The sequence below is a fragment of the Littorina saxatilis genome, linkage group LG8 (genome assembly GCF_037325665.1).
Source record: "Littorina saxatilis isolate snail1 linkage group LG8, US_GU_Lsax_2.0, whole genome shotgun sequence".
NCBI lineage: Eukaryota > Metazoa > Mollusca > Gastropoda > Littorinimorpha > Littorinidae > Littorina > Littorina saxatilis.
This window is the reverse complement of record NC_090252.1, coordinates 16,789,932-16,805,906: the sequence shown is the minus strand read 5'-3', so window position 1 is coordinate 16,805,906 and position 15,975 is coordinate 16,789,932. Positions and strand designations below refer to the sequence as shown.

The 15,975-nt window shown below is 38.7% G+C and overlaps 1 protein-coding gene across 1 annotated transcript; it reads right to left on the bottom strand.

The window, feature by feature from the left end:
- Positions 1-6,520: 6,520 nt before the first annotated feature.
- On the bottom strand, positions 6,521-9,401 carry LOC138972202 (uncharacterized). The gene is made up of 4 exons (XM_070344940.1): positions 9,163-9,401; positions 8,566-8,727; positions 8,084-8,212; positions 6,521-7,508 (listed from the first exon to the last, which is right to left on the bottom strand). Exons 2-4 carry the CDS (start codon positions 8,702-8,704, stop codon positions 7,222-7,224), a joined length of 555 nt encoding a protein of 184 aa, XP_070201041.1. The 5' UTR covers positions 8,705-8,727; positions 9,163-9,401; the 3' UTR covers positions 6,521-7,221.
- Between the last annotated feature and the right edge of the window lie 6,574 nt (positions 9,402-15,975).

The window sequence follows — 15,975 nt, the reverse complement described above, 5'->3', positions numbered from 1 at the left end:
AATTAAACTTGCGGGCGCACGCGCGCGTGTGTGTGTGTGGGGGGGGGGGAGGGTGTATGTGCGTACGTGTGTGTATGTGTGTGTGTGTGTGTGTGTGTGTGTGTGTCTCTCTCTCTCTCTCTCTCTCTCTCTCTCTCTCTCTCTCTCTCTCTCTCTCTCCCTGTATATATATGTTTGTTTGTTTGTGGTGATAATTTATATGCGTGTGTATGTTTGTGTGTTAGTGTGTGTATGAGTGCGTCTGTCTGTCTGTATGTATGTATGTACATGTCTTTATATTGTTGTCGTCGGTTACCGGAAAATAGCAATGACAGTGAATCATGCGAAAGAACAACACAACTTAAACCACACAAGAAACTACTACATGCACTGTACAACAAGAACCCGAACAGAACTACCACCATCAACGACAACACTGATAACAGCACATTGTTTTGGTTTTGGTTTTGTATAACAAAAAGCAAACTGAAGTAAGCAGGATGGTAGTTTCTGACAAGAACATAAAGTAAGCATTATTAAGAACATTATTATTTCAATTCATCATTGATTTTAAACTACTTTTATATCATTATGCTTATTCATTCCGGGTTGTCGCGTATCAATAAATCATAGCCAAAGATGTTGAAGGAGCACTAATACAAGAATAACAAATCCTGTATCAATTCAACATAACACCTTTACAAATATTTCCAAATCATACATTTATTTCAGGTAAGCAAAATTAAACGTAGCTGTATCTCCATAACAGAGGTATCGTCCTGTTCAAAGATTAACGAATAATACGAATCTTGATATGCAATATCAGCAATGCAACAGAATCCTTCATCAACAATGTCAAACATGCGTAACGGATCTTGCGTTGACAGATCAGCAAAAGAAAAACCAAAAAAGGAAACAACCTGTTTCTTACAAAATAAACGGATGTAAAGTAAAATCACATATCGAATGAAGGCCAATTACAACAAAAAAGTCAATATGAAAGTGAAGCAAAATAAAAATAAAGACAAAACACGTCGCGTAAGGCGAAAATACAACATTTAGTCAAGTAGCTGTCGAACTCACAGAATGAAACTGAACGCAACGCAACGCAGCAAGACCGTATACTCGCAGCATCGTCACTCCACCGCCCGTGGCAAAGGCAGTGCCAGTGGAATTGACAAGAAGAGCGGGGTATTCGTTGCTTCAAGTTTTAGTTTCAAGTTTTATTTATTCCAACAAAACCCCGTGAGGGTACATGGAAAATTAAAAAACACAATAAAAACACATTTCATTCAACACCAAATAAAAGGAACTAAAACAAAAAGAAATCAGACTATGTACAGAAAAGGGAGTTGAGGGGTGAGGGAGAGCAAAAACAATACAAGAAACAATTCAACAATAATAATAATAAATAATAATAATAATAATAATAATAATAATAATAATAATAATAATAATAATAATGATAATAATAATACAAAAAATAATAAAACATTACAAGTGCAAAGTGATTACATACATTTCTTTACTATGGGAAATGGGGGGAAGGGAGAGGGGGGGGGGTGATGGGTGGGTTAACATAAGGACAAAAATACTATTACAAACAACACAAAACAGATAACGGAATATAAAGCTAAAAGAGAATTAAATTTTACTCGCTTCTCAAACAGTCCATGACAAGTGTCATGAACTTTGCGAGTTTTAGCAATAAACTCTTTTTTGTAGTGGAAAAAAGCTCGCCCCAATTCAGTTAAATTCAGAGAGCTTTTTTCCAAACAAGAACAACAAAAACATGTAAACACTTTCCCTCCGGACCTCCACACACTTGTTCCACCTGTGCCTTAGAGCCTTATTGCTGTTGCTGCAGAGCTTTCTGTATTGCAACACTTTGAAGTCCTGAAAGGCAGTCATGACGTCATTGCCCATTTCGTAGTGCTCACCCATGACGTACTTCTTTATGTTTGTCAGTATATGATAGTTTGAGGGTGCCAAATCTGGCGAATACAGCAGATAGCTAACGATATCCAAGCTGTATTAATTATGTGTTGCCATGGAAACCAAGGATTTTGGGCAGGGGTGTTTTCTTAACTGAACAACACACCTTTGCGGAGCGTTCCTGGGAGCTTAGCCGCGGTATGCTCTCTTAGATGTCTCAGAAGTATGAAATAAAATTTACCGGTTACTGACTCATCTTTTGGAACTAAGTCCAACAGGAAAAACCCATTTGCGTCCAAACAACTAATGTCATCACCATCTTTCAGGGGAGATGACCCTAACCTTCTTTAGTGGGGAATGATTGTGATGCCCCTACTGCAGAAACGGCTGCATTGTTTCAGACTGAAAGTGATGTACCCTAGTTTCATCATTAGAAACCAATCGGGACATACAATCCTCTAGACCTGCCTCAAAAAAGCGTACAATGTCGCATGCCATTTTACATCTGAAATGTGTATGTTCTGGTGTATAAGTTTGAGAACCTACCTTGCTTAAACTGTCTTCATGGACAGCTTTCTGCAAAACATACTCCAATCTCTCTCACGTGAGATTCCAAGTGTATGGTATCAGCAATGTAATACAGCATCAACGGCATCTTGAGTTGTGACCATTGGTGGTCTTCCTTACCATTTGTCATCTTAAACGGTTTTCTGTCAAAGCCTGAATTTAGCTGACCACCTGTATGAAGGAGGATCCCTGTCAAACTCTTACGTTATATCATGAATTTCCAGTGGGCTAAATATTTGTCTTTGCAAATATGGATCACTACTATTTGTTAGTTTTCTCAATTGAGGGGTGAACAGTGGGTTATGGTACTTTGAAAAACCGAGACACACAAACTAATCAGTGAAAATACGTATTATTTTGCATAAAGCCTTCATAAGAACATTTCATAATTCATGCTAAGTGTTGAATATCTCAGTCAATTCCTTCCTGGTCGGGGTCGGTACTTCTCAATTGGCCCTCGTATTTCAAGCAGCTTATTAGAAAATAACAAAACAATCACTTATTCTATACCATATACAATTTCACAACATACCAAGAACGAAACAAAAATCGCAATTAATGACATTTTTAGGGATATTGTTAGATACAAGAGTGTAAGAAGATGACCTTCAAACGATACACGTGTGTATGTGTATGTATGTATGTGTGTGTGTGTGTGTGTGTGTGTGTGTGTGTGTGTGTGCGGTGTTTGTGTGTGTGTGCGGTGTTTGTGTGTGTGTGTGGTGTGTGTGTGTGTGTGTGCGTGTATGTGTGTGTGTGTGTGTGTGTGGGTGTGTGTGGGTGTGTGTGTGTGCGTGTGGTGTGTGTGTGTGTGTGTGTGTGTGTGTGTGTGTGTGTTGTAAGGCTTTGTCTGTACCTGAGTGTCTAAGATTTTTAGGATAATGAGTGTGGTGAATGAGAGAAATCTGTATTGACATTGTGTGACTGTGTCAATAGAATTATCATTTCTAGCGCCTGTATTGCGTCGTAGGCTGTCATCATAGGTATGACGTAGGTTTCAGGGTTTCGTCATTTCAAAGGCAGGGGTGTCAGCTTGTGTCTATTGGTTACGTCTGCGTGTTCGATTTGGATGAAACACACAGACTATGCATTTGTTTGAATATTCCTGAATGGGGAATGTTTAGTTGTGTTCTTAATAAGTTAAATTGTGTATGGTTTTATCATTAGTTATGTTAATTCTAGTTATTGTAAAGCGCATTGAGCATATACATAATTATGCGCTATAGCAAATGTCAATTATTATTATTATTATTATTATTATTATTATTAGTAAATTAGTTTAGATCGTATTGATAAAAGAATGTTTGGGTTGGTGACGCATAATCAAGCAGCGTCATATAGGACCCTCTCCCCCCTTCCCCTTTTCCCGACTAAAATGAGTAAAAGTTGAAATGAACTCACCCAACGTTGAAACAAACGCGCACTTGTGACCTGGTACTGGCAGAGAAAAGCATGTCAAGCTTTGCCGGAATTTGGATGAATTATGCATTTTTGTGCATTTGGAAGTGAAACAGTGTTTGGATTTGTGCCTGTGCATAAGCTGTGAATCATGGAGTGGATTGTGCATCTGTGAAATAATCCTTTTCTGGGAATGTGCCACTGTTTGTGGAATCCGTGTGTGTTGGTGTGTACCAACTAGACTGATCCAGTGATGGAGTGTGTGATGGCTGTATTTCCTGGATTTTATTGGCCAGCCAGTAGGGAATGCTGTTGTGAACCAGGGAGTACAGAGATGATGTAGACCAGGTGATAATAGACCTTTTGTTATCGGTACACCTTCTTTGGAATTGGAAATAACTTGATGTGTAACTAACAACAGAAGAGAAGGCCAATGATAAGATTGAGAAAACCAAACATGCAGGATGTATTTTAATACTGGAACTTGAATAATTGTAATTGTAGTTATGATGACTGTGTGAGATGATACTTTGATATGAATTGTCGTTTCGGTAATTACTGACTTTGCTTTTACTTTTTGTTTTCCCAGCCGAGCGGACTCTTGGTGGGATAGCGTGTTTATTACCGTGTTCATTACCGTGTTTATTGCCGTGTGTTTTTTTCTAGAGCGTGTTGTGTGTTGGTAGAGCACACACTAGTGACCTTAGAGTGTTGTGGCAACATAACTTTTTTCGTAGCAGAGATTTGCCTCAAGCTACTTTGGATTTGAGTGCGGAGTATGTGTTTCCACCTTTTTCAGACTAAGTGTTGAAAGTGTTTATTGGAAAAGTAGCATTAGTCTGACGAACCTATTTTTAACTTTTATTTTAAATGCTTGGTGATTGTGTGCGTGAGTGTTATGCAATAAAGAGGACAGAGAACATTATTCAATGCATTCATCGAACTTTTATTGTTTGTGCATTCTCTTCCTCTCTCGCTTCTAATTGCCAACACCCGCATGCGCTCCACCACATTTTTGTATAACAAGCAAATGCAAACAGACCCATATGAATATGTTGTACAAGCATACCATTTCAAAGATGAATGTTTGCATCATTATCATTTTAACTCATAACTCATTTTTAACTCATAACATTTTATTGATCCAACAAAGGAAATTAAATTAGTCATCAGCACATATAGGTCATTAATTAATAACTATAAAAGAAGAAAATCATCATCATCATCATCATCCTCACCATCATCATCATCATGAACTTACTCAAATTATACTTACACGAAATGAACAATGTTCTTTATAGCTATACCGAGAAATACGTTCATAAACAATTATGCTTTGAAGTCTAAGGAAGCGTTTCAATTTGCACATGGTAGTTTGCCCCAGACATTACATGTGTTGGCACACTAAATGAAATACGCTCCTTAGTTGTAAGTCGAACAGTGTCAGTACTTTTTATTCTGAATATAACAATGTTTGTTTAAAAAAAACCTTTTTATCGCAGATGATAACAAAAACACTATGAAGACTGACTTTCATTATCTAATAACAATTAATGTCTACAACACACACACACACATACACACACACACACACACACACACACACACACACACACACACACACACACACACACGCGCGCGCAAGCGCATGATCCTGCGTGCTCTTAAATTATATACCCTTTTTCAGTGAGATGAAGTACGAAATAGACACATCATTTACAAGTACCACAATTTCAAGTTCTTCAAGTTAATGTTCCTCTACGAGGGATGTCTTCCCTTCCCCAACCAACCAAACCACCTCTGCGAAGCATAACCTATATTATACCCTTGAAATAGTTTCGATTCAAAGTATACTTATTTCTTTGATTCCTATCCAGTATAGCCGTATCAAATACTTATGGTTTGGCATAACGTCTGTCGGTATTAGAACCTAGCTCCCTCTCTCGCCTGATTATCAATAATAACAATAACAATAACAGCACTTTATTGTCCATTAAAATATTACATTAATTCTGGAAAATTTTCTTCGGCACACCCTACCTGTCTGTAAAAGATTATAACACCAATTGTATAGGACAACACACATAACACATAAAACACGTATGTAATAACAAGCACGCCTATCATATTTCCTATAACACTGACCTAAAGTGCCATCCGTGTTAGCTTTAAATTCAATAAATGTACAAATAAAATCTAAATAAAGTCAAACGTCTATAAGACATTGTTTTTAATTCCAAATTACGAAGCGTTACTACAATGAACGCTACCCTGATCAAACCCCTTCTAACTCAACTATCTCAACTATTTGCCCTCTTCTAAAACATTCAAAACAATTCTTAACGGACTACATAATACTGAAGTCTAAACAAACATGAAAACACCATCCAAACACCCTACATTTTAGGAAAACAAAAAGAGTGATCTATTTATTCGTTCGGTCACAACGTGAAAAACACCCAATTTCTCCTTCGCACACGTCTTAACACGTGCACCGGACCCCTGAGTGGAAAAGTGACGTCACTCGAGTCTGTTTATAGCATCTACATTGAGAAGACTAATGAGCATCTGAGATGGTACCCGACAAAAAAATCATGTAAATCCACGCCTATCAAAGGTGTATATATATAAAATAAAAAAATTTAACTTCAAAAGCTATTTACAGAATGGACAATCTCTACGTTTATAACACACATTTTGACTAAAGTGAACTCGATTTAAAACCAAAGAGCAATTTGTATATTTTGTTCTGGACACATCGACAACTTGCTCCATTTTCCAGTGCGAACCGAGAAAAAAAAGAAGGAATGTCACCGTCATTGGTTGTCGTGCTGAGTTGTCGGGCGTCTTCCCCGCAACGTCTATATTATGGTCCCTGAATACATCACGGTTTTATATTGCAGAAAACCTTTACACATTGCTTAATGACTGTGCTGTACCTTGGTCAGTTGTGTGCTCTATGACATGCGTGCCAGATATGCGATGAAACCCAGAACACACACACACACATTCACACACACATACACACACACACACACATACATAGGCGGATCAAACATCTTATAATATTGAGTAAAGTGGTCAAGGGAGATAACCACAGTCCCAGATGAGAATGCACTTTAAATTAAATTGTACGACAACTTTTGTTCTTTCAATATACTTGTTTTTTTTACAAAGAGAAGTCTTGTTACACGGTACCTTAATTTCCTACCCTGAACCTCATCGAAGAACTTTCAAAGCGATCTGAGAGCGTTTTCCCAGATATATTATCACTTTAAAGCCAATACACCATTATCAACACATACGAACCTGTTCTGATGCAAACACATGCTTACTGCAGTTTCACGGCATTTTCACTGGGGGCTCAACTTGTACAGTAGTGATCTTTTTAGTGTACTTTTTCTTAAAGGTTATTCGCTCTTTTGCATACATGACGGCCTCTGAAGAAGACGAAGAGTTTTCCTCTTTGATTGTTGTCACAACGTCCCAGGCGGAGGCGACAGGATTCAGGTAGTCTTCAGGCAGGGAGCTGTCAGAGGAAGGGCAGGCGATGTGATGAACGCAGTCTGACATGCTGCTGTCTGACACCGGTAGAGAGTGCAAGGATGCCAGGCTGCTTTCTGATTTGTCTGTAACGAACACACGATCGTTCAGAGATGGAAAACGGTCAGCATTGTTCAAACCCAAGCTAAGAAACTACCAAGACAACATTAGTGTGTGCATTATCGTATGAATGATAAATGTGTCAATATCTGCGACATGGGACACAGAAAGGATACACAAACATAATGTGTTGTACATCTCTTCTTTTTTGCTAGAGCTACAACACAGCTATCTGCTAATGTGCACTCTTAAGTAAACTGCTAGAGTACAGCACATGTTTGGAGTCACTTGCAATAGCTTGACTATAACGTACATGAGTAAATAGTATATGCTTACAACACACACACACACACACACACACACACACACACACACACACACACACACACACACACACACACACACACACACACACACACACACACACACACACACACACACACACACACACACACACACACACACACATTGCCATTTAAACAATTGTTTCCTCTCTGTCTATCTGCTTAACTGGTACCTTTATCGTTGCAAAAGATTAATGCAAAACAGTCAAAGCTCTTTTAAGCTACACATTTAGGTAAGGTACAAAGCAGATTCGTACTCATATCGACGTCGTCAGGAATCTCGTCGTACTCGTGGCCGTGTGTGCTCAGCGCTTGACTGCCACAGTGAACTGCGCGTCTCACGTTGTGAGGGGCAGGAGGAGGTGGGGGCAGTCTTCGCGAGCGGCCTGCACAGACATGTGAACAAGGCATGATACCACAGAGGATATTATACGCAATGAATATTGACTTAATGAAATCATACAACTACATGTATGCATTATTAGAGTAAAATCAAATGCAAATATTTGACAACTTAATTGATGTTCTTTGAAATGTGTGTCTGGTGTGACTATACGTATATCTGTGAAATGTTCCCTTCTGTATTTCAAGTTCATAATATTCATCAGGGTGTGTTTTTCACATGATACACACAAATAGGAATATCATCTGGTTAATTGTGAGCTAGTAAAACCTTATTCATTCCAATACAAACACCAATCGCATAGGTATTGTAACACCTCAAATATCATACATGTACCTCTCTTCCAAAATAGAACTCCAACGCAGACAGCGAGAACAGCTACAACGAGGAGAACAAATCCCACGACACCGCCCAGGATGGACACAGCTTTCAGACTGTCTCCTTGACCCTCCCCACCAGTGGTCGTCGGATGCATTGTAGTTTTAATGGTGCTAGTACCTAGGATAAATCCATCTACTAGTTAGAGTATTGGTCATCCAGTCTAGACAGCAGTCCCTATACTTTGACGTACGTAGCTAGTTTACATGCTCACTTAAATCCAACAGCTGATCACCATTAAAAGGAGAGAAAAACACATTGTGATAAGCACATTCTGAAGAAGAAAAACAACAACGTATGAGCTGCTACTATAAACAACATTAACTGCAATGCTACCTTATTAGAATTGTTTCCACCAGTTGTAAATACGAATTATCTTACTGTTAAAGTTTATTGTTGTGCACTTTTTCCACTCCAAAGTTGTCGGTGTGAATGTGAGGACAGATAACACATCAGTATACATTGTCTAACTATCGTAATCTGTCTCACTCTCCCAACCCGATGTCGCCATCCCTCTTTCATGCAAGCAGACAGCACTGTTACTCAAACTCACACCTTTACTTTCACCTGTCAGTGGTATGGCACTTGGAATGTCAGTGGAGATGTCTATGACAGCTTCTCTGGTATGGGGATCTGTCTCTGTTGTTGTGCTCTGACTGGTTCGGGATTCTGAATTTTCAAAATAAAAGCTGCGTGTTAATGTGGTAGAAGATATATATGACTAAGCGAATGCCGTTTTAGTAGTGTATAATTATTGTCCTGACGTATCCTAAACTTAAATAGTGACGTGAAAGATAATAACGTGTTTGCTATGTATTCACGATATTGGCACGTAAAACCGTTTATTAAAATGCGTGTGTGTGTGTGTGTGTGTGTGTGTGTGTGCGTGTGTGTGTGTGTGTGTGCGTGTGTGTGTGTGTGTGTGTGCGTGCGTGCGTGTGTGTGTCAGTGTGTATGTGTGTGTGTGTGTATGTGTGTGTGTGTGTGTGTGTGTGTGTGTGTGTGTGTGTGTGTGTGTGTGTGTGTGTGTGTGTGTGTGTGTGTGTGTGTGTGTGTGTGTGTGTGTGTGTGTGTGTGTGTTTAAGAGTGCGTGCGTTTGTGCGAGTATGCTTGCGTGTGAGTTGAGGCGGACGGAATTGTATAATATAGTATTTTCACGCAAACAAACAAAACAATACTTACGGTTTGGGCAAATCTGTACAATTTTTTTCAACTCCCCACTATGTTCAAGTTCGCCATGAATTGACCATTCGTCGCAATCTGAACTGTTTATCTCCACTGTCAGGGAGAATGTTCCTCTGCTGCACGTGCAATATTTTGCATTAGTGTAGCACGTATCGCCATTGAAAGCTATACGGCATGTATGCAGAGCATAGTTTGGTTTTGGCCCTTCGAACACTTTAACAGAGCTAATTGCAATGCCAGGACACATGTTGAAAGTAGTGATTACATTGTGCCCATCGTCTGCCACATAGGAGTCCTGTTTCTTGAAGAATGCACCTAAACAAAGAAGAAAACAAAACGCTTAACTTTGACACCACATTTTGACATTAAAATATTGTATGTTGCAAACAATGTAAAGTGTCTATTATATTTACTAATTTAGATTAACCCATGTCAAGCAGTCACTACTTGTTGGCGGTTTCTAAGTCATGGAATCCCAGCCAGAGAAAGCGTTCATTTGGATTATAATATTTCCTTACTTTGGCCACAGGTATATGTTCCGTCATGAGGACATACATTACCACTGCCGCCGCTTGAGAAATACAGCAATGCATTTTAGTGGGTTGAGGCCTGTCTGCTCACTAAATGAGGGTGCGAAAACGATACTTTTGTTTTATGACCATATGAGAAGATTACCAGCTATTGTGTTTTGAGCGTAGCAATAGGGCCCGATATTTAGACGAGACAAATATAATGCCGACGAGTCGAAGACGAGTCGCATTATACTTGTTCGAGTCTAAATATCGGACCCTATTGCTACGATGAAAACACAATAGCGTTTATATAGCTATTCTGACATTAAATTCTGTGTTAAAATCATGTTTTTGTCAGCAACAAGTACCAGAATGGTCCATGTCGCTGATTGCAGACGACGGTTCCCTTTCCGCATGAAGCTACGGAAATAGCCGAACATTGAAAAACCCACGGACATGTATTACGGAGAAAACTCGAGATAACCGGATGTTTAGCATCACGTCAATATGCTAGGAATCACATGACGTCATGACGTGTCATGCCTGCCTACGTTTATTGTATGTTCAAAAGTCTGACTTCTGTTGGGAATTCGCGTGGTGAAGACTGCCGTAAATCTGTAGATGATAAGAGAACAAGGATTGTCTCAGAAGAAACGACTGAATGTTTCAGACCGGTAACTTCATTTCAACATTGCACTATACAATGGACGTTCTATGTGACAGGAGAGTTTGCTGATTTTGTGTTAAACGTTGGAGAGATCGTCTGCTAGAATCAGAGATAGGTCGCTTCAGATTGCAGCTTCTGGAAATTTGCAAGGTTTGTTGCCTGTTAAAGAACTGGATTTTACACGTAATGTATGTCATGTACAGTAAGCAACAACAAAAACACACACAAAGCAAATGGCATCGTCTGTCGACTAGTCACAGAAACAAACCTGGCGAGGTATGCGTGTACTTTATACACGTGGAAGAAACCGGAACCATGCGTCTTTGTTATCGACACTATGCTTTTGGATATTGAGTAAAATGGCCGACTTCCGCCGCATTATGCTTTGATGATCGGAAGAGACCATCCAATCACAGCCCCCGAATTCCCCCACGTGTTTATCATAATAGCTATATATAAACATAAGATGTGGTCACATGTTCTTTTGAATGTATATTTTAAGCTGGCAGTGTTGTGTTTTCTGAGAAGAAAAAAACACACAACAAAAAAACAAGTGAGAGTAAACATCAAATAGACAAACAATTACAAACTAGTGTGCAGTAAAATGAACAGCTGGTTTCCCCTTGCTATTTTCAAAAGTATAGCTATTAAGGACTTTATTTTTCGGCGCGTTTGGTACACAATATATATATATATATATATGGATCCTTAACTAAAATGTGATGTCTACCCTAAGTATTGCTTCACCGTGTATGCAACAAAAAAAAAATCACTTTGTTTTGATAAAACATTCAAAAATGTGTGTATTTAATCTATTGCATTGAGTTTAGTTCAATATCCATTCCCATGTCTATTCAACAAATGTGAAAAACAATGGCAGGTCAATATCTGTAATACTTTTGAAATTATCCAGCGAAAACCAACATAACATGTTGATATTCGACAACTTATCTACCCCTGAAATGCTTTACCAAATACGTCTTTATTGCACTCTTCTAAATAACGTGTACTTTGGCTTCAGTTTCCTCCCTTCTTTGTCTCTTTTCTATTCTGGCCATCCTTGCTTCAAGCTTTCCTGGGCCTTTTTTCTGTGAACTGCTGATGCCTTCAATGTCTCTTTGCTCAACGATAGCACGAGCAAACTTGCCACACAGTTATTGTCCTTGAGCCATCATATACCGTAAAATCCATAGCAAACGCCCACCCCCCCTCTGCACAGATTTCGGGAACAAGTAAGGGGTGGGCGTTTGCTAGGTATACACCCCTTTGCAGGATAAAGTGTCATCACATTTTCACAAGACAACAAAGTGATACATGTGATTTATGCAATTTTAATGAAAAATAAACACACCGTTTGTTTACAGAAATAAAGATCAACGTTCTGTGATAGAAAAAAAGAAGAAGAAAAAACCGGCGAATCATCGAACAGTGTGCACAAATCGTAGATAAAGGAGGCCGAATGTCTTAAAACAAATTATTTTTAAAGCAAAAAAGGGGTGGGCGTTTGCTAGGTAGTGACCCCTCTGCACAACGTTTAGCTAAAAGTGGGGGGTGGGCGTTTGCTAGATACTGGGCGTTTGCTAGGGATTTTACGGTACTATTGTAACAGCTGAGGCAAGAGAAGTTTCAACAATACCAATCCCATGTACTTTCCTTTTTGGACAACATACGTATATTCATTGGGTTTATGTGTGTAGCCGTCTAAACATCTTTGATAACGTTCTGTGGCAACCTGCAGGCCCTCACAAATAGGTTTCATTGCTTCCACCACAACTTTTGGCAGATCGTTCTTATGTTATAATAGTCTGCTAGACTGTTTACCTTTTCTACATGTGTGTAAGACTTCCTAAGTGCACTTCTCAAGTCAAGGGATGTAATTTGTGTGAGGGAGTGGAGTAGTATACGGATCGTGTGGAAATTACTGTCTACTGTTCTCAAAATAGTCTCGAACTGAGTAGACTACCCCTATAGTTGATGTCAAATATGTCAAACACTATTGTGATCAGGAAAAACAGCTACATAAAACAAAAAATATCAGCCAACTTTACAGCAGATGGGCTTATAGTCACACAATTAAAACAAGACAAAATAAAATGTTGGCAACAATTCCAGCTGGCAGTCGGGCCTTAATAGTGATGTCGACAAATATGTAAATCAAAAATAATCAAATAAACACCATGCACACCAGTTAATGCACTAACATTGTAAGTGAATGCATAGTCTACCAGACAAATACATGAATAACCAACACACAACATAGATACTGATGTGTCGAATAAAGATAACAAAAGCATCGAATATTATTGATAAGTTGTGAAACTGTATTTTACGGTTTTTGATTGACAAAAACATATAATTCAATACTTACAAGCTGAATCATCAAGGCCCAGTCCTGATGCATACCAAACAATGACGGGAAGTTGAAACGCCAGCAGTAGATGCATTATTGTTGATGCTGCCTCAGTGTTTCCGCTCTAAGTACACATTAGTTGAGTTCCGTTTTCAGTTTTATGAAACCATATGTAAGTCATAATATAACAAAGAGAAACATCCGATATGTTGTATTAGTATTGTTGCATCACTTTACACAGTCATGCTGTCAACGAAAAGCGACAACAGCCAGATATACGATACAACGTATTCGACGTTGCGTGCTATATATAATCTATTATGTAGTAGCCACAGACACCAACCTGATGATCGTCTCTTCCTTTGTCTTTGCACCTGCGAAGTTGTTCAATCACAAATACAGTGCATCAACACATAATTCATCTTTCAAAAAAAGACTTTATTCATATTTCACTCTATCTTTAACAGAATCAATGTTAACATAGTGCACTTAACAATTTCGAGCAAGTAATTCAGAAATAGCATTTGTTGCAATTTTGAAACCGTGATCATGATTTCTAAGTTCGATATCAAGTTTACAAAAGACACTGCACGTTAATTAAGAGTCTCTGAAATAATACATAAAGCAGAGAGTGCTAGGAAAGTATGATCACTGCCCTTCACGGGACAGAGGGCGACTTGTGACTGGCTCATTTATTTCCTCGTCATGTTTTGTAACACGGAAATTAATAAGTACAAACCACCACACATTTATATGCTATAGAAGTCGAGAAGCACTACATTTAGCCGACACGTGAACTATACGTGTAGATGTTTACATCATCAATTGCATACGAGATACCTAATCTAGATACACACGACGTGTGGATCCTGAAACACATGTGATGTAAAATAAACATGTAATAACGTTACACATACGCGTACACATTCAGTAAAAAACAAAAACACCCACAGACACAGATACAAGCATACATACACACATACACACAGACGCACACACACACTTACACACACACACACACACACACACACACACACACACAAATACGCACACACACACACACACACAAACACACACACACACACACACACACACACACATACACACACACACACACACTCCATCGTCTATTCGCTCAACTATATAGTTTGATCTACCATGTTATAAGTAACCATAATTGAAACGTTGTAAAACACATTTTGTATGCCATTCTATTAACAATGAAGCACGGCCTTAGTACTAGCTACCTTAAAGACATATGACACCGATTAAACAACCGTTAAAAATCGCCTATATTTTGCCTGATGTATGTTTCAAGTCTGACCAAACAAATGTGTAAAAATTAGAGAAATCGATTGTAACGTTTTTAAGATATATAGCCTCGTGAATATGTTGACATTTCACGTTTTTTTGTAAATCAGGGTAGGCTATCGGATATGGTATTTAACTGAGTATTTAAAGTCACAACTACTTGTTTTTGTATGTGGCGTAATTACCGACTTTGTGCACATAAAAACAATGGTTTTTTTTATGAATAAGTGTTTCCATTCTTTTTGAAATGGCTAATAAAAGTAATATTCGTTAATTTAAATGACGTTTTACCTGCTAAAATTAGACCACCTGCTCACTTCAACTAAATATATCTGCTAATAGAACCGTTAAATTTTCATAAAAGTTTGACATAATGCACACCTGGGTCTACACAATTAGATACACAAAAATTAAAAAAATCGATCGTTAAATTTTTGCATAAGTTTACAAAACGTAACCCTAACCCCATTTATAATTTTAGTACAAAAGAAGGTTGACATTATGACACTCGTTGCGTATGGAAAATACGCTTGAATCTAATGATTTTGTTGTTGTTACATATTCGTTGTGTGTTACATCAAATCGATATTGTTAGGCATCTGTCCGTGTTTCCATCCGTCCGTCCGCTCGTCCGTCCGTCCGTCACACTTTTGATCGCTAATAGCTCCTGGGTTTGTGGGCCCGTTATCGTGAAATTTGGAATGACATATACCATTGTTATGGTATATATTATGTGGTTAACATTTCTACCCGATGGCTACGCGAGTACCGAGGTTGCACACGGTTTAGCGCTCACACGTCATTTCCTTTGCCTATACCTCCAGCGTTTCTTGACCGATTCACCACAAATTTCGTGTGGATGTGGATATGCTGATGCTTAAACCTGGCGCAACACTTCAAAAACATTGTTTAATAATCGTTGGAGTTGTAACTGAAACAAAGCATGGGCGACCGCTCAATCGCTGAGCGCAGCTAGAGGTGTTCGACCCAAGCGTACGGATATGCATATAAATTAGAGCGCTTACCTCTCACGCTAGCATAAGGCGTTTGGCTGCCAGTCGGGGCGACATTATTATTTAAGTTATTGAGCCATCCCAGTGCACTAAGGGATTTATAGAGCAAATCGAGAAAATTCATTATTGAACGAAGCGCATAGCGCTGAGTTCAATAATTATTTTCGAGATTTGCTCTATAAATCCCTTAGTGCACTGGGATTTGTTTCAATAACGATATTGTCGGTACCGCCAGAGAAAAAAGAAGATACAACACGCACATTTTGCTAATGGCATTTGAATAGGCATAACTGTGTGGTCAGGTCGTAGATCTACTTTTGTGTGGGCTGT

Bases quoted from the DNA above. Each gene is read 5' to 3' on its own strand.
- LOC138972202 (XM_070344940.1), bottom strand. From the start codon at position 8,704: ATGCATCCGACGACCACTGGTGGGGAGGGTCAAGGAGACAGTCTGAAA. The intron at 8,213-8,565 runs GTACATGTATGA...ATGTCTGTGCAG, and splicing joins AGTTCTATTTTGGAAGAGAG to GCCGCTCGCGAAGACTGCCC. The intron at 7,509-8,083 runs GTACGAATCTGC...TGTTCGTTACAG, and splicing joins TCCTGACGACGTCGATATGA to ACAAATCAGAAAGCAGCCTG.